General features: G+C 35.4%; 3 protein-coding genes, 1 non-coding gene and 1 pseudogene across 5 annotated transcripts; 4 read left to right on the forward strand and 1 right to left on the reverse strand.

The window, feature by feature from the left end:
• Positions 1-4,047, forward strand: part of LOC111409097 — a 6,063-nt pseudogene extending 2,016 nt beyond the window's left edge.
• Positions 4,048-5,650: 1,603 nt separating this feature from the next.
• On the forward strand, positions 5,651-10,339 carry LOC111409297 (CASP-like protein 4A3). The gene is made up of 3 exons (XM_023039359.1): positions 5,651-6,496; positions 9,265-9,400; positions 10,009-10,339. Exons 1-3 carry the CDS (start codon positions 5,772-5,774, stop codon positions 10,201-10,203), a joined length of 1,056 nt encoding a protein of 351 aa, XP_022895127.1. The 5' UTR covers positions 5,651-5,771; the 3' UTR covers positions 10,204-10,339.
• Positions 10,340-10,863: 524 nt separating this feature from the next.
• LOC111409371 (RNA polymerase II transcription factor B subunit 4) lies at positions 10,864-17,796 on the reverse strand. Its single transcript, XM_023039449.1, has 12 exons — positions 17,658-17,796; positions 17,475-17,569; positions 17,119-17,368; positions 16,944-16,990; positions 16,563-16,600; positions 16,443-16,488; positions 15,032-15,085; positions 14,853-14,921; positions 12,699-12,775; positions 12,120-12,215; positions 11,133-11,222; positions 10,864-11,048 (listed from the first exon to the last, which is right to left on the reverse strand). Exons 1-11 carry the CDS (start codon positions 17,686-17,688, stop codon positions 11,147-11,149), a joined length of 879 nt encoding a protein of 292 aa, XP_022895217.1. The 5' UTR covers positions 17,689-17,796; the 3' UTR covers positions 10,864-11,048; positions 11,133-11,146.
• A 32-nt stretch (positions 17,797-17,828) lies between these two features.
• On the forward strand, positions 17,829-17,908 carry TRNAL-UAG. The gene has a single exon. It is a non-coding gene; the product is annotated as a tRNA-Leu (tRNA).
• Positions 17,909-18,940: 1,032 nt separating this feature from the next.
• Positions 18,941-25,117, forward strand: LOC111409163 (peroxisomal membrane protein PEX14-like). 2 transcript variants are annotated; one of them, XM_023039175.1, is made up of 12 exons: positions 18,941-19,088; positions 19,195-19,282; positions 20,986-21,230; positions 21,580-21,628; positions 21,730-21,920; positions 22,063-22,261; positions 22,415-22,504; positions 23,387-23,457; positions 23,532-23,574; positions 23,830-23,876; positions 23,958-24,026; positions 24,394-25,117. In XM_023039175.1, exons 2-12 carry the CDS (start codon positions 19,225-19,227, stop codon positions 24,874-24,876), a joined length of 1,545 nt encoding a protein of 514 aa, XP_022894943.1. In that variant the 5' UTR covers positions 18,941-19,088; positions 19,195-19,224; the 3' UTR covers positions 24,877-25,117. The 2 variants fall into 2 exon arrangements, with proteins under 2 accessions (XP_022894943.1, XP_022895017.1); XM_023039249.1 differs by having other exon boundaries at positions 21,733-21,920.
• The last annotated feature ends 384 nt before the right edge of the window (positions 25,118-25,501 follow it).

A 25,501-nucleotide genomic window follows, 5' to 3' on the forward strand; every position in this document is an offset into this window, starting at 1 on the left:
GGGGGTTTACAGGCGATTCCCTGTATAGTTTTTTATGTAATGATGCCTTTTATGTGTTTGTGTATTGGACTATTTCTTTAATCACAACTCTTTTGATTTTAGCTTGTTTACCTTCCTTTGTAGTGGCTTACAAGAAGACAAGCACATCAATTGCGTGCACAGCAAGGAATCCCTATTTCAGAATATGGGGTAAGCTTTAAGAACTCACTATTCATCAAGTAGTAGACCGTATGTACACATTAGGTTTTATACCTGGTGCTTTAAAATTATTAATCTCCCAATTGGTAGTTGAATCTTGTCATTGAGGATTTCCACGTATTGAACAGTCTAAATATTAATCTTGCAATTAATTGTGAAATATTGTCATTGCGGGTTTTTCCACATGCTGAGTAGATGCCCAAGAAGTTCTACTTATTAAGGTGATTCCCAAAGTATCCCTTACATAACAGGGTAACCTTGAATTATGTTGCTGGATGCTCTATAAGGTGTTAAAATAAGTATGTCAGATAATCGAGGTGTACAATAGGGTACACTTGTTTGGTTGTGAACAACTTGCCTTTTGCTAGTGGAAATTGTCAGGCTGTGTTCTATTATTGGCTAGACTAGGTAATAAACTATGATGTTTAGCCTCGCTGAATCTTCTCTGGCATCAAACAATCCTTGACTTCAGGCTTCAGATATACCGTATACGGGTGTATTAAAATCACTCGACTCAAACTTTTATTAATGGATATTAGTTTCAATCATAAGCTTATATTTATTGGCGCTTTGGTAAGAATGATGAATTGCTCAACTATGTCATCCATTTCCATTTCTTTAAAAGTTTTATCGTATGATTTTGTTTCTGTGTGACGTACTGAAAGAATACTTCTTATTTCAGGTTTTGGTTGACCTGATTAGAGTGCCAGATTGGGCTTTTGAAGCTGCTGGCCAAGAAATGAGAGGGATGGGGCAAGACACAGCTGCCTACCAGCCAGGACTTTACTTGACAGCAGCACAGGTAAAACGTAATTTACTTTGGAATAGAATTGGTTCTTAATATATTTTCTTATGCAATCTTAATATTGGTAATTTCCTGATGCCTAGGACTCCTTAAAATAGAGAATTTGCCAACTTTAGGTGATTAAGCCATTTGAACTGATTTTGCAAGAGGTGGTAATAGAAAATTGCCTGGACCTGAAGTTCAAGATCTGTGTGATTTTACTTGGAGGAAGTTGCTATTTCAATTTAAATCCTTCTAGAGCTTTTGAAGCATTTAGCTCTTTTTTCCCACTTTTGCCTAAAGTCATATCCTCTTCTTCCACTTGCATTACTCCTATTTCCTCTCATTTCAGAAGCATTGTGCTTGAATTCCGCTTATACTTATATTTCTTGCTCTCATTTGAATTGGCGGGAGCTGTTTTTCATGCAGAGAGAAGCAGTGGAGGCTTTAATTCAAGAACTTCCAAAGTTCACGCTGAAGACTGTTCCTATCGATTGCAGTGAGTGTCCAATCTGTTTGGAAGAGTTTCGCATGGGAAATGAGGTAAATATCTTCGTTGATCTGTTTATAACAAGTCAAAGGTTGAAGTCCAAACTGGTTAACATACCTTTCCATTCTAAGCAATTAAGATTTTCTAGCAAAAATCTCCAGATGCCAACTTAACATTTGAAATTTGGACTTGCCAGCATTAAGAAGCTCATAAAATGCTAGATGAAAGAGCGCACACCTCAGCTGTCTTGAGTCATAAGCCTTGACAATGCTACTCGAGGTGTTAAATATGAGGCGGTCCTCAAGGTGTAAGCCACGTACAACATTTTTTACCGTACGAGATTGTCAACCTAATACAAGTATTCCTATTGGGCTTGCAATATTTTGCTTGCCAAGAATGAACGAAGGGAAGATGGCTTTGTGTTTGGGTCCTTCCTCCAATAGACTAGACCACATCTTACAGAAAGGCCTAATTGTTCCACTCCTTACACTGTGTGTCATTCTCCACCTATTTTCTTTGCTAGACTCGCTTTTAACCTCACAGCAAAAGTGCAAAGACATAAAGCATATACATATACTCAAGAAGGAAGGAGAAAAGGAAGATTCTTGTCAAAAAGCTTGGAAAGTTTGAGTTGTCATAGAACTAGACCTGCTATTAACAATGCATTGTCTATTACTCACATTGAGTCTGCCATTCAGTTGAACGCTGTAGAACAACTCAGAGAGAACCAAAAATGGAAGGTAGATTAGTTTATTTAGATAATCAATGTATCGAAGCATTGTGCTTGAATTCCGCTTATACTTATATTTCTTGCTCTCATTTGAATTGGCGGGAGCTGTTTTTCATGCAGAGAGAAGCAGTGGAGGCTTTAATTCAAGAACTTCCAAAGTTCACGCTGAAGACTGTTCCTATCGATTGCAGTGAGTGTCCAATCTGTTTGGAAGAGTTTCGCATGGGAAATGAGGTAAATATCTTCGTTGATCTGTTTATAACAAGTCAAAGGTTGAAGTCCAAACTGGTTAACATACCTTTCCATTCTAAGCAATTAAGATTTTCTAGCAAAAATCTCCAGATGCCAACTTAACATTTGAAATTTGGACTTGCCAGCATTAAGAAGCTCATAAAATGCTAGATGAAAGAGCGCACACCTCAGCTGTCTTGAGTCATAAGCCTTGACAATGCTACTCGAGGTGTTAAATATGAGGCGGTCCTCAAGGTGTAAGCCACGTACAACATTTTTTACCGTACGAGATTGTCAACCTAATACAAGTATTCCTATTGGGCTTGCAATATTTTGCTTGCCAAGAATGAACGAAGGGAAGATGGCTTTGTGTTTGGGTCCTTCCTCCAATAGACTAGACCACATCTTACAGAAAGGCCTAATTGTTCCACTCCTTACACTGTGTGTCATTCTCCACCTATTTTCTTTGCTAGACTCGCTTTTAACCTCACAGCAAAAGTGCAAAGACATAAAGCATATACATATACTCAAGAAGGAAGGAGAAAAGGAAGATTCTTGTCAAAAAGCTTGGAAAGTTTGAGTTGTCATAGAACTAGACCTGCTATTAACAATGCATTGTCTATTACTCACATTGAGTCTGCCATTCAGTTGAACGCTGTAGAACAACTCAGAGAGAACCAAAAATGGAAGGTAGATTAGTTTATTTAGATAATCAATGTATCACGGTCCTCATTCGCCTATAGATGATTAAATGATCAATAAACTCTAGAAGATGAGAAACTATTGATCATAACATACAGTAGTGAGTGGAGTGGGCAAAATCTTAATATTTCAGACCCATATTTTGTTTTTACCTTTTTGTTACTTATCCCCTGTAGGTGCTAGAGGGAAGATAAAGAAATTTATAAAGCTTTTTCTTCTTGAATTTAAGGCACTGGTACTTAGCAATAGACTTCACTTGACTTTATGCAGGTTCGTGGTCTTCCATGTGCTCATAATTTCCATGTAGAGTGCATTGATGAGTGGCTTCGGCTGAATGTAAAATGCCCTAGATGTCGTTGTTCTGTCTTTCCAAACCTCGACTTAAGTGCCTTATCCAATATCCGTGCTGATTCAGAGCGGCCATCGTCCAATGTACTGACTACAACTCAATATGTGAGAACCCAACTTCCTAGCCAGAGCTATCTATTGAGATTACAGGGATTACTCCGTCCAGTTCATGCAGAGAATACCGAAACTGTCAGTGAAGCAGACGGTGTGGAAAGAACTGAAAATGGAGGCCTACCACTTGCAACTCCTGGTCGAGCAACTACGGAGCCTGTACAAGTGGTGGTTGAACAGTTGAACGCCCCTCCACCTTGACCCAATTCTAGTGATCTTTCAAAAGGTTCTAATCTCTAACCCCTCCACCTTGGAGAAACTAGTTTGAATTTTGTTTGCCTCGGGCCTCTTTGTAGTTATTCTCTCTTTGTTAATCCAATTGTAATGAATAGAATACATTGTCCATCCTTTTATCTTAAAAGGAAAAATTGCACCTTTGGTACCCAACCTATTATCTGATTATCAATTTGATCGCTAATCTTTAAAAAGGAGCACATTGGTCCTCGGACTTCATGCTAAATTGTACGTATTATCTTTATAGAATTACCTTGCTTCAAATTTTTGGCACTTGCTCAAGTTGACAAAAAATAAAAATAAAAGACTTATTCATAAAGTTAGACGAATGAGCTATACAACAAATGATTTAACATAGATTTTGATGGTTGGTGATACATTATGGAACTTTAATAAAATGTTGATTTAAATATATTTAGGCCCCGTTTGGTACACATTAATATAAAAATGAGAATGAAAAATATATCTGTTATGGGTTCGATACAAGAGATAGAAATTCAAATTTGGTGACTTGATGTGATGAATAACGATCATATTTTTCATTTTAATAAAAAAAAATGGGAAGGGCTTAAGCAGTTTTGAAAGCAAAAATTAACTAAAAAGTAAATTTCACTTTTTAAACTTTGCCAAACTTGCTTTTAAATTTTTATACCTTACACTATCAGTGTAAGTAAATAAAAAGAATTTCATGAAAAAAAATATAAGCCTGGGATATATAGTGCAAAAAGCAAGGAATTTGTGTGGACATTCAGAAAGTTACTATTGTTATTCACACTTTTTACAAGTTTCTTCATCCTTTTGTTGGCTAAGAAAATTGTATGTTTGCCCTTCTTTAGCATTATAATTGGGAATGAAGAAATTAATGTTGCAAAGGTTATACCAATTACTAAATATACTTTATGGTTTGATAGTGAGCTAAAAACAGTGTTTAATATTAGGCTGCTTTTGCGCAACGCAAATGATAGGATGGAATAAAAAAAAGTCGACAACATCGTAAATTATAGAGTGAATAAGTAAAATATCACATCACTTAAATGAGACCAAAAATATTTATAGTCAAAGTCAACAATTGCTTTTAACAATATATTTTATGAAATTCAAAAATTTTCAACCACGTATTTTATTAGCTTTTATCAAAATTTATTAAAAATATGATTTTAAATCCATCGTCAAATCAGATCGTGAGCATGGTAAACAACTCTATCATGGCTTTCAAAAAAATTAATGAGTAATATAATTGCATGATGACAGAAGATAGCACCGTTAGTGTGAGAATAGATTCTCAAATTAAAGAGATATTGCACATTGGTTCCTAACTTATTCAAGTGGCAAAAAAAGTCCCAACCTTTATAAATGTGGGTTTCGATCTACAACATTTCGTTATAATTACACAACAATCTTGATCACTTTAAATTGTCAAACGATCATCACTTCCGATCCTTTCAACTTCAAATTCATACAAGCGTGTTTACAATCTATTTTTCGTTTTGAATTTCTCATAACTAGTCTGCAATCATAATACTAGTGTAGCAAGGCCTAGCACCTTTTAAATTCATTTTATTGTCGTGTTTAAAGATAGTTAATCAATGATTATGAAAATTCGCACGATTAGAAGAACTATCTTGTCGAAAAAGCAAGTGATCTTTGAAATTGAATTATCCAAGGTTCTCAATAACAAAAAGACCGATTTTCCGACCTTATTGGAATCGATTATCTTAAAACTAATTTTTGTTACTATTTCTTATCTTAAACCTATGTTTGAAAATTTTGAATATCAGATATTTGAAAATGTCGATGAACATAAGCCCACTGTACACTTCACTTTCACTTTTCTTTTCTTCTTTATGCCAAAATTCCTTAATCAAAAGCTTTAAGGTTCCTTTTTCTTTAAAGGAATCTTCTCAATAATAGAGCACATAGCATATTTTCCAGGAGGATCTTCTATGGAAAATCCAGACTCCATTACTCACAAGAAAACTCTGAGGAGAAGCAGTAACAGTCACATATCAATGTCGGATACCGAGTCACAAGTAAGTCAAGTTGACTCGTTTCACTCACCCCTCCAATCAGACTCCCCTCTCCATTCCGACGATCCAATTTTATACCCAGAAAATGACGCTAACAACAAAAATGGTAATAATTGTAAAGAATCATTGTCTAATTGTAAAGCTCTTGTTCCCGTTGATAACTACTACACCCCTTTACCATCTCCGGGCCAATCCAATTTTCCTGCCAATGGAGGAAGAGGTAGGCAACCCGAGCCAAAATTGGAAAAGCCCGCATCGGAAAATGTTTCTTTCCGGGCAAGTTCTCCGGCCACCGGAGGCAAGGTCCGGAGACCCTTTTCGCTGTCCATGACAGAGAATCATGAGGGCGGACGGGGGGCAACGTCAGTCTTAGCATTCAACCGGTCGGGAAGGGAGGAGCCGTTGTCAAAAATGGGGCCGGTGGATGGTGGTGGAGACGACGAGGTGGGGGGAGAGAGGCGGTCGCGGGAAGCGGTGGCATCGATATTGAGGCGATCGAAATGGGAGATGATGGTGAAGAAGGCGGCTTTGGGGTTCAGAGTCTGTGAAGTGATAGTGTGTTTGATTTCGTTTTCTGTTATGGCTGCCGATAGAACTCGAGGTTGGAGTGGTGATTCCTTCGATCGTTATAAAGAGTACAGGTTATTCTTATGCTTCTACAGTTCTACTGCATATTTCTTTTTAAATTGCTTGTATATGTGATGTGGTAGAGAAATGTGCATTGCGAATGTCGAGCACATGAGGTTGATTCTCAGGCTCCCCAAACCTTACCTGCAAAAGGGCAGTAGAGAAGTTCTCAATTCTCATCCCATGTTAGAGAGCATGTTTGGATGTTCTTAGAATTTACTTTCTAAAAAAGCAAGTTTTATTAGTAAGAGGAGTAATTTGAAAGTAAAGTTTGATAAAATAATTATCTGGAAAGTAGGATTGACTTCCTTCTAAGCTCATCAAAAGATGTTCCAAGTAAGATGAGAGTCTAGGAGAGGAAAACTTTAAATGTAGGTTAGTTTTGCTTTCGTACCTTATGCAAGTGAGGTCGAAGGCATTGTATAGGCAATAGGAATGAAGATTTTATGGATGGAGTTAACTAATGGAGCATTTGAATGATTTAAGTGAGATCCATGAACCATGATCTTTGGGAATAATTGCTGCCGTGCTATCAAACCAGATGTGATCGAAGGTTCATCATTAGGCTTGGGATTGGTGCATATTTTGAATAATCAATCTGTATCAATATCATGCAGTTGAATTTTCTTCCTTAATATTATTATGTTTACTATTATATGGTTTAAGGAGAGAATTTGGATTTAGGAACAAATTCATAGAGATTTGATATTATAGTCAAGTTGCTGACCTCTCTAAAGGCTCTAATTCAATTGCATTCATTTGTTGGTTAAAGCAAATTAGCACTTGCAAGTTGCAAATTCAGATAAAACATTTTGTCGCAATTATGATAAAAGAATCCTTGGTCGGTGAAACAATATAACTTAGTCGATGAAAACTCGCATATCTTTGTATGGAAAATTTCACATTTGGTCTTCAGCCAATAACCATGATGACAATAAGAATCCAATAAAAATTGGTGCAGCAGGGATGGAACCAGGATTTGTGCGCGTGTTGGGGGTGAGGAATTGAAAATGTGACAAAAACATCAATTAGAAAAAAGAAAGCTAGAAAAATTAAAATATATCTATTTTGGAGAATCTTTTTCACCTAGGTTTGGCATAAAACTCGCTGTAGCTGAGACCCCAAGGCCCTAGACTTCCACAGATTTTAATGCATTTACTTTTCCTGGTCATTTTTTCAACTCAATCACTGCATACCTTAGAAACTGAACCCCCCCTACCCTCCCTGGAATTTCACGGCTGCGTGTCTGGCTGATTATGCTACCATTCCTTTTCTGATCTTTGTAGTGAATTCCATTTTCCGCCTTGTTAAGTGTTTCTCCTGAAGTATACATATCACAGTAGTTCTTTTTTATTTTATTTTGATATGTTCACCTACAGTCTGCAGACCTGAAACCCTTATCTTTTGTCCCCCTTGTTTCATAACAAAAAGAGAGAACAATCCCACTTACAAATAGATCTGATAATAAAGACATCGAAATACGTCCTCAATAGCTATAATGTCTATCCCTTTGGTCCTAGTAATATATATTGAATTTTTCTACCTTAGGGCCTCACCATGGACTAGGTCATAAGATCAATAGATATTTGATTTCAAGAGATTTTTATTTAATTCTACTGAAATGACCTGAGATCTTGAGAATGACCTTGAATTGTGTTTGAATCTCTCATTGATGCAAGGCTAAAAGCTGAATGCCTTTAGAACTGCACAACTGCATGTGGCTAGATTGGCTGGTTTTCTAGGCTGGACATCCAATAGGCACCTCCTTGTTAAATGAAAAAATTAGGATAAAAAGGAAGAGTAAATAGAAGTGCTACAGTTGAGGCTTAACAAGGACAACAGATGGACTGGAAAGTTTTCTTAATTTGTTGTGTGTGTTTAGGGTTTGTAGTGTAGGTTTTGGAAGGTAATTTCGGTGATCTTCTTGAGATGCTTCCTTCTGATTAAATCTGCCCACCTCAATTGAATAATTCTTGGGTTTAAGATTCAGCTTAATGCTTGATCAGCTGTGTGTAAGTTTTTTGCTCCAAACTTCATCAGGAAGGATGAACAGAAAAAGTCCGATCCTAAGGTTGTGGCAACTTTGTAGTTCTATTTTATGATGACCTGATGTATTCTTTGAACAGTTCTATCCAAGATGTAGATGTAACTGGAGTTTGCCCATTTGATTAGTATATGTATTCTAACAATTTTTTCCTTTTTCATTTTTAAGAAACAATTGATTGATGCTATCAGATGTTTTCAGATTTTCCACTTGATACAGATATTTTTTCCCTAATAAATTTAGCATTAATATCCTTGTAGTTGAGATTGCCAGAAAACAATAGAATCCTTTTATTCGACAACTTTGATTTTGGAGAACAATTTTTCCTGATTCTATTTGGTTTTCTTGAGCTGGCAGTGGACTTATTGCAATCAAATCTATGGCCTGCTTGTTGTCCATTAAGAGGGTGTATGGTTAAGCTTAAAAAGTGTACTTTTGAGTCACTAAGTAATTAAGTTTTAAAATAATTAATATGTTTGATTGGTGAAAATAAGTTACTGATCTTGACATGAAAGTAAATATTACTTTCTTTCAAATTAAGTAATTTTTTTACTTAAAAGACATGCTCATTAATCTTCATAGTGAACTGTCAAGATAGACATTATAATATATCTTAACTTGTCATGTTTGGAAACTAAAAGTTATTTAAAAATAAATATATTTTTCTTTGTGCTTAATAAAAGATGCTGTGAGCATAATTATTTCTTAACATAGTCAATGCATTGTCTTGTTAAATAGGTATTGTGTAGCCGTGAATGTTATTGGATTTGGATATTCGGGATTTCAAGCATATGATCTTACCTACCATTTGGTGTCGGGGAAACATTTCATCTCTCACTATCTACGTTACCATTTCGATTTTTCAATGGATCAGGTAAGCATTTTTCTTTCAGCTGATGCAAACTCATCTCGTATTGTACTTTCTATGTATGAAAAAACATGCGTCTAGTAATTATTTTAGAATTTAGGTAGTGTTCGGTAACCAGTCTAGGGATTAATGTTACGCTTGACAAGTGCACAATTTTCAAAATATGTCACAACAAGAGAAGGCCATGTGTATTTATTCTAATTTTGTATTTAAAGCGACCCTTATATGCATTTCATGTCAAAGACGTGACCGTCGCAAACACAAGTGGGCCCCACGATTATTTTAATCGCGGGACCCACTTGTGATGCTAGAGCGCTGTAAAAAATGCTGTACGTGAAGCATGCTTAATTTCAAGAAAATAATCGCGGGACCCATTTATGTGATGTGAGAGAGCTGTAAAAAATATTGTACGTGAAACATGCTTGATTTCAAGAAAGGTACACAGTAATGCTTCAAACTAGACTACACTAGACACCATAAAGAGTTGGATTTTTAGTTTCTTTTTCTTTTTAGATACTATCGAGTCGATATGCTCTCCAAACAAGCCACTATACTTTATAGTCCAGTTCCTTGGATACTTGCTCAAAGAAAAATTACATTTTCTCGTCTGGCAGATTCTGGCATATCTTATAATGTCGGCATCATCTTCAGCAGCGGCGAGGGTGGACGGATGGACATCTACATGGGGGAAAGACGAGTTCACGATAAGGGCAAGTGCATCCATTGCGGTGTCTTTTCTTGCTTTCATTACCTTTGCTTTGAGCTCTCTTATATCTGGTTACAACCTTTGCAACCGAGCAGTAATTTAATCTATTCATCTCCAGTCAATATAATTTTCCTTTCAATAATTCCTGAAAATTTTCTGCGTCGAAATACTACTGCATATAGTTTCTTAAGCTGTACAGACATAGTGATAGATTAACAGCATTTTTTTTCTCGTGGTTAGCATTGGAGTGCAATTTCTTGAACATCAGTATTATTTGAATAGATAAATTATAACTTGTTCCCCAAAACTCATTTTCAATCACGTTTTACCATAAAATAATTTTATAGGTAAATTCGAAAATTTTTCCTACTTTTTAAGCACAGATTCTGAAATTCTAAAAATTCAGCACAGATTCTGAAATTCTAAAAATTCGCTATCCCAAATTCACTATCCCAAAGCATGTTTTCCCTTAAAATGGGGTTCAAACAGGGTAAATGATCGGACCGTCTGGGTCCAAAGCATGTTTTCCCTTAAAATGGGGTTCAAACAGGGTAAATGATCGGACCGTCTAGACCCAGACCACAAAGCTTGTAAAACACGTGGCCCAGCCCGTCACAGAATGGCCGTGCCGCTCCCAGTCTCACTGCAGGGTATGTGGCCAGTCCAGGCAATGCTGAGTGATCGAGTAGACCATTATTGAAGACGAAAGAATAATTCGTTTTATCAGTAGTAGTTATGAACAGCTGTCTATGTGGGAAGTGACTAAAGGAAATGAATAAACACTGTTACTTCAAAACAGAAACAAAATGGTATCTGTCAAATGACTGAAGGATTTAAAACCAAATAGTATTATCAAAGGAGGATGCCCGGAAACGGCAAATGACTTGAACCTACAAAAAGTACAGTCAAGAGAGAGAATTACATGGTCCACGAAATTTGATGCGGCGCCTTTAAAACTTATTTCAATTATCGACTGAAGTCTTTCTCTTCCGATCAGGCGTGGACGAATCCNCACGAAATTTGATGCGGCGCCTTTAAAACTTATTTCAATTATCGACTGAAGTCTTTCTCTTCCGATCAGGCGTGGACGAATCCTGTGTTTGTGCCTGACCAAAGACTGACCTGTATTTCAAGACAATCACAAGTAAAATTTAAATGATCATGTAAAATATAAGCTTTTAGAGCATCTCTTCTTCGTGGGATTCCCTTGTCTATCTTGAATTTTCTCTTCGCACTCTCTTTTATCGAACACACACAGGTAAAAGCATGATAGAAGAACAGGAATGTCACGTGTCTTTAATAAATTCTAATGATGCACGTATTCGTTTCGAAACTATTGAACAAAAGCAATCTAAATCCTAATGAGGTATGTCATACTCGTAACTCAGATTCAAATCAAGATAACCCAAATCAGTATTTGAGGTTTCCTTAAAATACATGAAACATTAAAAGCGCACCAGATATGCTTGATGATTTGAATCTAAATTCTAAAATCAGTTTGAGTGGAGTATTCAAGAAAATATATTCCCTTTGAAGAATAGAGAGCATAAAGCACAATTTTTCAATCTCTTTTCATGGTCATACTTCCAGTAAATTGGAGATACCACTCTGCTTTTTGGCTGCTAAGATAAGAAATATTTTAAATTTTTGTTATTTATTCCATGGAAAAAGAGCAATTGAGAAACAAAGAAATATGGATCAACATGATCCACTTGTGCCTTTGATGAGTCATCACTCATTAGAATTGGTGGTATGCACTGCTTTGTCCCTTGTGGAAAAGTAACTAATTTTAATGTAAAGTCTGTTTTCCATTATTTTGAGGCAACTATCCAACGTATCAGATAGAGAGGTCAAGTTTTTTGGCGGTACTTGTTCATCTCGTTTTTGTGAGTCATCCAAACCAGTAAGTTTTGCAAGGTAACACCAGTATTTTAAACCATGGCATAAAGGTTGATACAGAAACCAATATGTAATGCAACAAAACATGAAATGGAAGTAGTAAGAGAAACTGGAGCTCACCCGCAAGTTGAACATTTCTTGTGATGCTTGCAGAATATCGACAAACACACAGAACATATGTAGCCCATGTCAATTGTGTTTTTGTGGCAAAAGCACCTGCAGATTGTATGGTATCAAAAATAAGCCTAAGAATCATTTTTCTCCACTAGAAAATCCAAGAATCCGATTCATGGTTGCAGTTTAAAAAAAGAGCATAATGTCCTTAAGCAAGTCAACAAACACAGTGCTATAGACAGAGCACGGCAATCAGTGATCTGAAAATTCAACCATGCACCACATTACAGGATAAATAAATTACCAAATCAAACCCAAATGCCAGAATTAATAATCATCACTCATCATTTCAAGAGGTTTTTAACTACATTGATACTTTGTGTTGGACCAAATATTGTTCTAATTGGTGTACACAAAAGAAAAAAAAAGATGTAAAAATAAAGAAGGCTGTGCAGGAGTAGCAGCTAACATTATCAGGTTTTAGGAAACCGTGGATAATATATATAAAGATGAAAATTATATGTAGCATAGAATATTTGGGGGAAGATCAATAATTATAATGCACAGGTTCCATAAGCAACTTACGCTGCACGGAAATCCACCCCCACAGGCTTAGGAAGTTGTAAAAAGCTGCGAGAATGCAGATCTGTTGCAAAAACGGTCTGCATGTGACAATAATCATAAATTAATGATAGATAGTATTACAGGGGAAGGGGAGTCACTGCAACATGTGAAATTTGACTGTTTTCTTAAACAGAAAAAAATTGATGACAAAAAGAATGAGGAGATTATCTTAACAAATGATATGACGGCAACTATTTCAATAAAATGGGAAACTAATTATGAAAGCAGGATCATTACTAACTCCAAGCATAACTGTGGAATGCTGCTCAAATCAAAGTGAAGAATGATCATTATCACTAGAGAAGGTAAATTCCAATTTCAAAATATGCAGGCCACAAAATATTTGCTGTCTGCAAAATTTCCATTGAAACAAAATAAAATAAGAAGATTATAGGTACCAATGCAAAACAATGTGGTTTCTAATAAAATGAAAAAGTTACAGGTACAGAAACCACAGCCCTTGTTTGACACACATTATAACGAGAAAATTTGATAAAATGTATTACGGAATAGTATTTTTTGGAAGAATATGTGGTTAAAAAAGGAGGATTTTTTTCTATTTTATTTACGTGTAATATTATTTTAATGAAAAATGTGTGGTTGAAAAGAAGAGAGAGAGAAAATGTATTAAAAATTTAAAGGGTGTCAAACAAGAGAAAATGTCCATGAAATCCATGTTCAAACAAAGAGAGATTTCCCAACGGAGAAACCAACCCCCTACGGATGGAACAAGGATTTCTTGAAAAGAAGAAAGATAAGAACTAGAGCTCTTGGACATTCTGTTTCTGTAATGCTTATGACTAATTTAAGTGGGACGTGAATTCATCCATTATTACCTTCTCCAGACTTCTATACTGAACTAGAGCTCTCATTGAGATTTTATTTCGATCAATGCACTTACGTGCATGTTTGACAAAGTTTATTAACAATTTATAAGTTGTCAAATTCTATTTTTATCCACACATTCGATAGAATCCACAACTTTTACTAATTTGTTAACCACACATTCCTCAAAACCCATTACTTATAAGCACTTCGAAAATTTGAAGTTTTTATAGCATTACAGGTTTCTGGTTTTCTAGGGAAAAACTCAGAAATAAATAAATTTGAGAGGTTTTTTTCTTGTAAGAATGTCTCTATTTCCTGTTTACAAAAAAAGTTTTTTTATATACAAGAATAATTTTCATTTTTGAGTGTAAATATATAAATTTGGAATGTTTACTAACAGTTATGTAAATATTGGTTGTTTGTTTGAAAATATAAATATGGAATTAATTTTCTTTTTTGAGTGTAAATGTATCAATTTGAGTTGTAGTAGACAGTCTGCATAGACTGTTGAATTTTAATTGTTGGAATTAATTTTCTTTTTTGAGCGTAAATGAATAAATTTGAGTTGTAGTAGACAGTCTGCATAGACTGTTGAATTTTAATTGTTAAATAATCTTCTTGAATTATGTGCTAATTTCATTCTCATTCCAAACAGTTATGTAAATATTGGTTGTTTGTTCGAAAACATAAATATTGAATTAATTTTCTTTTTTGAGTGTGAATGTATAAATTTCAGTTGTAGTAGACAGTTTGCATAGACTGTTGAATTTTAATTGTTAAATAATTTTCTTGAATTATGTGCTAATTTCATTCTCATTCCAAACAGTTATGTAAATATTGGTTGTTTGTTCGAAAACATAAATATTGAATTAATTTCCATTTTGAGTGTAAATGTATAAGTTTCAGTTGTAGTAGACAGTCTGCATAGACTGTTGAATTTTGATTGTTAAATAATCTTCCTTGAATTATGTACTAATTTCATTCTACATGATTTTTTTCCCATATGATTATTGGCCTGTTTGACGCCCATTATTTGAAAAATTAAAGAGTTTTGAATAGTATTTTTGGAGAATATATAGTTAAAAAGTAAGAAAACTTTATTGGTTTGTGTGTGAAATATTTTATTGTGTGAATATGTGATGGAGAATGATACTATAGCAAACAAATTAAATTTTTAAAGGTTGTCAAACAGGGGCTATATAGGAGGTATAACTCATTGGTAAGAAATGGTTTATTTAATTATAAAGAAATCAACATTCCTAATTGCCAATCAGGAAAACTACCTACCGTGAGATATTGAAAAAGCCCATCCAAAAGTTGAGGCTTCAGATATATGCCACTTGTTATATAGGAAGCCTGCCATAATATATGCATCCTTAGAAATCAGCAGACCAATGTAAAAAAGCTCATTACCATGAATGAAAGAAATTAGTGATATGATTTGCAGATTGTTATCAAAATGCTACCTGCTGCAGGAAAGCAGAATGTTGAGCTCCTATTATACATGAATCTATAGGCACCTGCAAGAAAAATTTGCATTTAATACAAACAATTTATGAAGAACCACTTTAAGGATACACGCTACCAGATCAATGTACATTTTCCATAGCTTACTAGACAGTGTCATTAGAAGAGATTGATAAAATTAGTTATATTACAGACGACTTGTAGTTTCTAGAATTAAGCTGATGTTTGCTAGTAGAACATTTCACTTCATAAAATATATCAACTTTAGGGACACCTAAGCTATCGGTTTACACCATTCTCTATCATATTTAATTAGCACATGCATTTTTTTTAAGTCTACAACCCTCGCTTGTTTCAGAATGTTCAATGTGTATATTTATTATGAGGGTATTTGACGCCCATTTTTAAGAAAAAAATGAATTTTAAAATAGTAGATTGACGGAGAATGTGTGAATGAAAAGTTTTTGATTTACGTATAATATTATTTTAATGAAAAATGTGTGGTTGAAAAGAAGAGAGAGAAAAATGCATTTTGAGAAAAATTTGCCAGCAGAACATGCAATTAAGGCTATACTCCAGCTTAAGATGGCAATGATAGACCAGCAGGGTGATTTTACTGCCATTACAAGTACTCTTGGGAGGGGAGGAAAAACATCAAGTGGCTGCTGAAAGAGTAAAAGAGTCCCCAAACAACGGAAGGCTAGAAGAGAAAATAGTCAAGCTGATTCAGCTTTATGGAAATAAGGAGTTGGCAAAACAGGTGAAATTTGTTACTGACGGTAAAGAGTGTAGATATGATCTTTCTTTACTTCAACAAGTCCTCTCATCCAAAGGTGACGGTTTGATGACTATTGAAATTACAAAAGACATAAAATCACATACGCTTGAAGTGAAAAGATATACTTGTTCTATTTATCAGACTTATGTTACATAATTGAATAATTTCACTGTTCCACTCAAACAAAATGTGGCTTACATCAGTATGCAGTTTGTTTGATATTTTATTAGTCATTGGTAACAATGAACTTGAGCAGCACAACACAGTCCATAGTGTAGGATGGTTTGATCATGAATATGGCTCTTCACGTAGTAGCCACTTTGGATTTTCCAAGCTATTGGTCATGTTGCCACAAGCAAGGGGAGAGAAGGGGGAATATCATGTTAACTCCAGCCCTTTTATTGAGGGGAAATATTTTAAGTATTGGCTCACAAATGTATTTTTCGATATTGTCTGGTTTATTTTCGAAAAATATCTCACAAGCTGAGAAAAGCAATCAGTCTTGATGGAATATGCATCGTAGTAATAATCCAGTCACTTGCTCATATTGAAAAGGCATTATCACAAAACAAGAATAATTTTAGCACATGTAGGTAGCATCAGAAATATTAATTCTAAAGCATACAATTTACCATTGAGCGTTGAGCAGAGAAAATTGCATTCATGATTGCAACATATCTGCAAAGAAAACCTTTAGCCCAAATCTGAGGGATGAAGTAATAGCTGCTTCAAAAAAATCTTAAATAACATACTGTCCAGGTCCATCTGGAGATCCATGCAAGCATAGAATCTGTCATTGTTGGGCAGTTCTTCATCAGTGATATATTATCCAACATATCATATCAATTGTTTGAATATTACTACAACAAAACAGCAATCGGAAAGAGTAAGTTACAGCAAACAAATGTTAATAATATATCCTGCAAGGAAAAAATGTACTTCTAACCATTTACAGGAAGATAAGTAGGAGTGAATGATGAGAAAACTTTAAGTACATGTGTATTGCAGCAAATTGCCAAGTGTTAACTTAAGTTCTTTTTGTTTATCTCAATTAATCTGAAGTGCCAAATAACTTAAATTCCAAATTTTATTCTGTGAAAAAAAAAAAAAAGGCCATAAATAATTGAACTTACCCGAGGCCGTGGATGAAGTGGCCCTGATCGAAACACCTTCTGTATATCTGATTTATTCATTCAAGTCATATCAAACAATATTTCTGAACAACAATCCACTTGTACATAATTAAACATTATACAAGAGAGACAACAATTATGTAAGGTATAGCATCTTATTAAAGTGAAAGGATACAGCAGAGAGCCATGGAGAGGGAGCCAGACAGAAGAGAAAAGCCGGGTCCATCAACTGAGTCATCACGGCACAGCGACTCGTCTTTGTCCACGAACTCCTCCAATTTCTGCAGCAGACTCTCCCCTTTTTGGTTATGATTCTGTAAAGCTGAGGAATCAAAAATGTAATCGCAGGAATTGTACCCTGTCGCAATTACTACAACTTGGTTTAGCTGATTTAACAAAAGTATTGAGTTCAAAAACGCCAGTACCTGTGGAGCAGAAATTAAAATTCAATTATTTTCTTCAGTTTAAAAACGAAACAAGAAAATAATACGCTGAAATTAGAGAGAGGATGGGGTCCAAAAAGGAAATTACGTTGGAGATAAACTTGGAGAACGAAAGACTTGTATTGATGGAGTTCCAGAAAAATGGGTTGGTGTCGATTAGCACCATCAATAGGCTAACATCATCTGGAAAAATATCAAAGAAATTGGTTGGTACTTGATGCAGATACATACCAACAAAATTATGCGCGCTTGTATAGAGAGAAGAAGGGACCTGCGTAAAGCTTAGACGCAGCTGGAGCCATCTTCTTTTTTGTCGGAATCGTTATTAGGATTCTGGGACGGAATTGGGACTCTCACTGGCTTTAAACCCAAGAGAGATTCGAAACAGTCGAAGTTTTAATTTATCAACAATTTAATTATTCTTGCCACTGTTATAACATCCGACAGTTTGGCCGAGTGGTCTAAGGCGCCAGATTTAGGCTCTGGTCCGGAAGGGCGTGGGTTCAAATCCCACAGCTGTCATAACTCTTTTTTTAGTTTTTACTCTTTGAATAAAATTCAGCGTGTTGCTTCATAGTAAAATAGTTTGTATTTTATCGATTATTTATTTATTTATTATTATTATTATTTTTTAATCATGTTTGGTACCTCGAATATAACCAAATACAGCATAAGAGAAGTAAATTTTTGTCAATTATCTTCCTTTCTTCTGTGTTGGTTTGGTCAAAAGAGAGATCAAATTTGTAGTAGTTTGGATCAATTTGATCTACCTCAATATCGAATTATCATTCCAAAATTTTTAAGAAACCAATCGATTTGATTGGCAATACTTTTGAAAAGTCAAAAATTTCTTTCAAGATAAAGAATCTGTTTTTGAACATATATAAATAGTTTTTTGAAAATATTTTATCTTATTAAAAAATAAAGATGATCTAAAATAATTTTCTCATTAGTCTGTGATACCCATAGTTATTAAAATCAGATCGGACTGTCCGGTCCAAAAACCAACAAACCAAATTGTTATTCGGTCCGATTACTATAATTTGTACATTTAGCAAGTGAATAGGTCAAAAATTGGTTGAACCACTCGATACCATGGCCGAATCGGACGAGTTTTGATGAAATCGGAATCGGTTCATATGGCAGAGTCAAGTGCAAAAAAAATTTCAATATGCAAAGGTAGAGATTCAAACCTTGACGTGCGAAGTGAAATATTACATCATTGACCATTATGGCAACATCTAAACTTGTATCATAATAGTGAACTAACACATACATATTTTATATTTAGAAAAATTGTGCTGCTTTATTTTAAAAAATATTTTTTTAATTAAAATTATGAACTAGCGACAACCCACTAGTAGAACCACGATTCAGTGATCCAATGATTTTTCCGGGTCGATGAACGGATCGGGTCCGATAAATATGGTTGTACCATAGGCAAAAATGGAAGCACGGGCCCTAATCACCCTTAAAAAAAGATTAAATAAAAAGGATATGTGGAAAAACTACAAGAGGACAAAGTTGGTTTATTGCCAATTCATGTGGAAGGATATTGACCTTTTTCCATTATTTTTTAATATCCATAAAAACATTAGCTACTAAAGTTGCAGTTTGTGCCTTGGAATGAGCAAAAACCAAATTTCAAAACCATACGTCTCCTCCTCCAAGAACCCTGAGCATCATCCTCTTGTTTGTTTGGGTAACCAAATATTAAACTTTGGCTGTTTTCTTCTGTTTTTATTTTTATTTATTTTTCCTGTTTTTTACTAAATTTGTGTGTTTTTTATTGATTGCGGGAAAAAAAGGTGAAAGAATAGAGAGTGGTGTTAATCAGTATGGGAAGTCAATCTGATTCTCCTCCAGATTCCGTTGTTGAAAAGCCCCAGAACCCAGGTTTGATGTCTCTTAACAATTCTATCTTTATTGCTGAATTTAAGTTTTCATTTTTATGAGTTCAATAATGTGAAATTTAATTAAGCAAGAATAATTGGATTTCTACTCAATTAATGGACCGTATATGTTTGGCTATGTTAAAACGTGCTTGGATAAGCACACTTACTTTAATTTAAAGATGAGTAACTTGCTTATTTTTAATTTCGAAGAGTAAAGAAAATTACTTGATCCCTTATAAGTAACATGTTTAAGCTTAGACAAACATGCTGAGATTTGTAGAAGAAATTTATAGTTACTTCAGTGTACTGTATGTCAATGAGCAACACATGATTTGCTGACTCTACAGATTAAATGAATTTTTAAAGTATAATTTGCCCCTTTCCTTGTGTAACTGGTGTAGAACGCAATGAACAAAGGTAACTGGTGTAGAATCTAAACATGGAAAGTAGTCATATAATAATCCAATAGGATTCCCGTCGGTAACCGATAAGTATTCTATAGCATTTTAACCTTCTTCTTCTTCTTCTTTTTTTTCTGTTGATTGATACAAGGGAACCTGCACATAAAGGTCACTGTAATTCACTCGTTTGGAATTTACTTTAAGCTCTATAATGGGAGAAGAAAAAATGTCGGAAATAATTTTATTGAGTCTATGCATACATAAATAAAGCGAATTTTTTTAGTTCAGGTTAAAACCAGTCGGAATTTTGAGCCAAGGCAGGTTTGGAATTGGAATAGTTGCCTTCTTCGAATCTAGCATTATTAGTTTTAATATCAATTACAGAAACAATTGATAATGTTGAATTTGTGAGTGAGTTTTATTATGATCTCACAGAAATGGTGAAATGATTTAATGGTGAAAGTTAAAATCATGAACCTGCATTTGCCATGTCTGAGTCTGTATATTCGTGAGAATGAACTTGGTTGATAAATTGTTTTCTGTAGCTAATTTTATGACAGGTTATTAATGGACCAACTGAGAAGTTTTCTATATTTTAAAAGCTCCAAAAATTGAGATATCCAAACAGATTCCTAAAGTTGACCATTCTGATTAATAAATTCAATTAAAAAGTAGTACCTCCTGAAGCATTTTTCAAATACCAGAGTTCACGCTCTTCCCACGAATTAGTGAATCAGGCAGGATGTCTTTGATTGGAACATCAAACAGAGGGTCAAATCTTTGCGGTCATGTGATTCTTTCCGCATTCTCATTCTCCTGCATGGTAATTTCCGTTTGGATGTTTGACTTGCTGTCGATTTATATGTAATACAAAGTTGAATGTTATCTCCAGTTATAAATTCAATGCCTCTTAGAAGGCATTGATCGTATGAATCAAGCTTGAAGCATGATTTGCTGGTTTTGTATTATTCATAGTGTTTATTCTAGATACAGTTTCATGTTGATTTCAGTTTACTTTTACCGGTCGAATCTTAAGTTGATTTCTCTTTTAGTGAACCAGTTGCCAGTTACATTCTCAATTTATGGTCTTTAGGTCCCACAGATATTAAGTTTCTACACATTTTTTGTTTCTGATGAATGATTTCGCCCTTTGTTTTCTTTGTCTTTTTGAGGCAAGCACTGATCTAGAGAGGTGCTTTTGTCACCTCTCAGTTTTATGTATTAATCTTTCCCTCCCTCTTCACGGATTTGCCTGTGTCAAAATCTGGCTATCGATGATAATAGTTTTCAATTTAAACTACAGTTTCACAGGTTACACAAGCAGCTGTTGACGATCATCAAAATGCCAAGGCAGAGGCTGCAAAGGAGAGTTCTCCACCTTCTGTATTTGTGAACTCAGAACCAATTCGAGAGGATCAAGTGCAAAATGCTGTAAAGTTTCTTTCGCATCCTAAAGTTAGGGGATCTCCAGTAATTTATAGGAGATCATTTCTTGAAAGGAAGGGACTTACGAAAGAGGAGATAGATGAAGCCTTCCGTCGTGTTCCAGTAAGTAACCTTCCCCATTCCCACTCCTGGGTAAACAAATTATGTGAAGCAAAACATTAAGCCCTTGTTTGAGCCACATTATATTCCTAAGAATGCATTTTTGAATAGCGTATTGATGGAAAATATGTGGTTAAAAAATAAAGAAAAGTTTTGAATTTGCATATAATATTATTTTATTGAAGAATGTATTATTAAAATGATGTCAAATCACTATTTAAGAATGTATCTTTTTGAAAAAATGTGGCTCAAACATAGCCTAAATCTTTATATGTATGCATCTATTTGTCTGAAGGGTGATTATGAGAGATGAAGGTAAGTTTATGGATTTATTGGTTTCTGTAAATTACAGGATCCTACCCCATCTGTTACAGCCTCAGAGTCGGTTGTCCCTAATCAAGGTAACAAATTATATTGTTTGATTGAGATTCTTGGCCTGTCTCAACAATACAAAATTTGACCTGCCTATTATGTTCCTATCTCTCCGCTTCCACATTAATAGCAGATGGGCAACTAAAATCTTCATCAAATATTCAATCACAATCCCCGACACAAACTCTGAGGCCTGGACCAGTTTCACCTGCAGGAAGCATTTCAAAAATGGGAACTTTCTCTCGATTCCACTGGTCTCATGCTCTTCTTGCTGTAGGGTTCCTAGCTGTTTCAGGAGCTGGAACAGCAGTGCTTTTCAAGGTATTATATTGAAAACCTTGAATTTAACAAGATATGTAGTCATTTGCTTGACTGTTACTGTTTCACGAGGAAATAACTTACATACAAATGGTATAATATTCCTAATATGATCTCATAATTATGCGCCACATGCTTGTGTCAGAATTCAATCATCCCAAGGTTGAAAGCTTGGGTACGCAAAGTTGTATTGGAAGAAGAAGAAGGAGAAGAGGTTTTGCTTAAGGAAAACAACTCAAAAACAAGTTTGGCAGAAGAAGCTGCTGCTGCTGCAAAAGCTGCAGCTGCCGCAGCTTCTGATGTAGCCCGTACAAGCCAGGAGATGTTGATGTCAAAAACTGAAGGTGGGTTTTTAATGGATTCCAGCCTATGTATCAAGGATGACTTGTCCAACTATTACCGTTAGCTCTGTTTCCTATTCTATAGTGTTTTACTTGCTCTTGCAACTAGTAACTCTTAAGTAGCAACCGTGTTTGGCATATTCACCTTCTTTGCAGAGAAGAGATGCTTTGAGGAGCTAATCAATATGCTAAATGCACAAGTTCGTGAGATGAAGTCAATGAGTAATGCCATACAGAAATTGGAAGGTTAGTTAAAAAAAAATAGGTTCTTTCTGTCCACGATCCTGAAATTCTTGTTTATGTGGGTCTTTCCCCTTACCTGGATATGGATTATTTAATTTTGCTTAATTAAAATGAAGTAGCATGCAGATGTGTAGACAGTTATCAAGAACTAGCAGGATTCGTCACTTTAGGACTTGATTCCATTTCAGCGGTCTTTCTGTCATTTTTTTTCTCAATATTCTTTGCAAATGGGAATTGACCACAATATAGCTGACGTCAACATTTTCTTATGAGGCCTTTCATGTTTCTATCAATTGGCTATGTAACAAGAGTGAAGCACATGATACTTAGCTCTACACCAGTATTGAGCAACTTCTTCCAAACTCATCAAGTGCCGTTTCTTCACGGGCCATGTACATGTTCATAATGACCCTTATTTTTCTTTTTGAAACTTCATGATTCTCATTGGCTCTCTCCCTATCTTCCCACTTCAATCGAAAACACAATGATTTGAATGCCTATGGACGAACTTTCTTTTTTGCAATGGGAATAACTATTCGTTTTGAATTTGTGATTCTGTATAACTTATCAAAAAAAATAAATTTGTGATTCTGTATAACTCAAACTAATTAACAAAAATAAGAGATAATGTCCCTTGTGAGGGACAGTTGGCATCTTCTTCGCTGGACACAAAGTTAGCTGCTTTATGCTAGCGTGGAGCTGAGTAATAGTGGCTGAAGCCAAGAGTCCCTATTTATTCACCTCCCTTGGTCTTTTTTAATCTACTTCTTTTTGTATTGTAATTTTTTATTTCTTTCTTATCTTCTTCTTTACATCAGTGTTTCTCCCATGGAACGTCTCATCAATGAATTTCTGCTGAGTGGACATTTTCTGTGTTGATATCAGGGCAAAGTAATATCCACGGAAGAATTCCTGTTGAAGGAGATGATTACAGGATCTCACAGAGGAGTTTGAGGGTGAGCTGATTATCAGCATAAAATTTTTCCCTGTAGTCAATGAAATATTTGAAGTTATTTTCCTGGTTTTCCAGGTGCCTTATGCCAATGGCAAGATAAATGATTATCCACAATCAGGTATGTCTTTGATCAATTACTGATTCTCCTTTTTCAGGTTTTACTAGCTTCTTAATATTTATGATATCGAAAATATTCTTTAATCTGTGAGATCTTTGTCGCTGCCTGTTTTTGTGAAACCTTCTGTTGCTCCTCACCCAAAATCATATACAGAGGTAACTATTTCAGACCCAGTTTCTACCTGAAGTTTTCTAGATAAGAAGAATTACTTGTTCGTGATTGTGAATTTTCCCTAATACAAAGAACCGTTTTTGCAGATTATGCCTATGATTCAAAGAGGGGAGAAGCCATCCAACATCACAGTTAGTCCACTCCATTAACTTGGTAGTATGACATTTCTTGGTTTTAGTTTTGAAAGTTTCGTGTTTATTATCCTGTCTCAGGAGATCAATTATGCACCTCCAAATCCTAATCAACCAGTACCAAATCCTCGCTTAGTACCAACGGCTAAGGTTTGTCTCTTATAATTGCCATTCATCTTGTTTTTCCAATTCTTTTGCGGTCTAGGTTGGCTAATTTGTTCGACCAGTCAACCATTCTTTTGAACGTTACCTCCCCTCTCCCCCCCCCCGGTTCACCTCCCCTGAACACCTAAAATAGTTATATTAAGAAAAGGAAAGTTTGCCGGACTAGAGAAATGTGGAAAAGTTCAATTTCCTAAATGTTCGTCTAGTTTTCCTTGTTTGACTGACGACTGGTAATTAGGCGTCTGATTCGAAATCTTACCTTTCTCACTATACACTAAAAGGGTCGGTCTCCCATGATAATTCGTTATTGGTAGCTTTTTACTAGCAGTACTCAGTCATGTCCTGTGAACAGCCTTGGGAGGTTGGTCAAGCTCGGAACAGCTCCAGCAATGTTCTTCAGTCACAAGGGAGCAATGATGTACTATATCACGAGTCCCAAGATAATCAGTCTATTGCAGAAAATACAGTGCCTTGGTGGGAACGGAAAAATGCGCGAATCACTGAAATTGAAGCTGTTGATGAACACAGATTTGGATCTTCCAATGTAGTTAGTAATGGGCGACCAGTTCCACGGTCGTGGGTTCCTCCCCAGCCACCACCTGTTGCTATGCAAGAAGCAGCTGCAGCCATTCGTCAGCCAAAAAAGACATTCTCTTCGTCAGAACAATTGACTGATAACCAATTGCTTGCTCGTTCTTCAGACGTGCCAGATGAGCTGCAGAGCATCACAAGAATCTCTGAATCAGGCGGCATAGTGGAAGCCAATGGAGGAAGTTTGGGGCTTAACTCAAGTGAGATACAAAGAGAAGAGGACAACTCGTATTTTGAAACATGATTAACCAAGGAGCCGAGGACTCTATTTTATGCTGATTTGAATACGGCACTTGATTGCGAATCACGACAATAATCGTACAGAACTGGAAGAAAATGATATGTCAGCATGTACATTTGAACTTGTTTTGTTGGGCAAGATCAAGTAGTACACTATTAAGGTGATCTACGGTGATTTGAGATTATATATTATGGTAAAACAAGTTTATTATATAACCCGTCTCTTATCTTGAATCTTTGTTTTTTATCCAAGAGCTTGTTTGGTTAAGCCTAAAGAATAAGTTTTTTCTTTTAAGTAATTTATTTCCGACTTTCACTAGAAATAAAAAATAGTAAAAAATATAACCAATCGTGTTCAGATGATTAATGTGTGCATATATAGCTGTACAATGGATTGGGTTCAGTCCAAATTGGGGTGGTGTCCCTAGAATTTTCACTTGAGATTGACGGCAACTCAACTACAATAATACTTTTTCGTTGTCTTGCTCAGTTCAACATTAGACTTAGCTCAAAGAGTCGATATCTTCACTTTGACACCAGCCTACTTATTTTTTTAAGGTTGTGTTCGGTGTACATAATTTGGGTACATAAGTGTGTTCACACCCCTCAAATCCCCCCCCCCCCCAATG

Source organism: Olea europaea, chromosome 1, assembly GCF_002742605.1.
Source record: "Olea europaea var. sylvestris chromosome 1, O_europaea_v1, whole genome shotgun sequence".
In the NCBI taxonomy this organism is placed as follows: Eukaryota; Viridiplantae; Streptophyta; class Magnoliopsida; order Lamiales; family Oleaceae; genus Olea; species Olea europaea.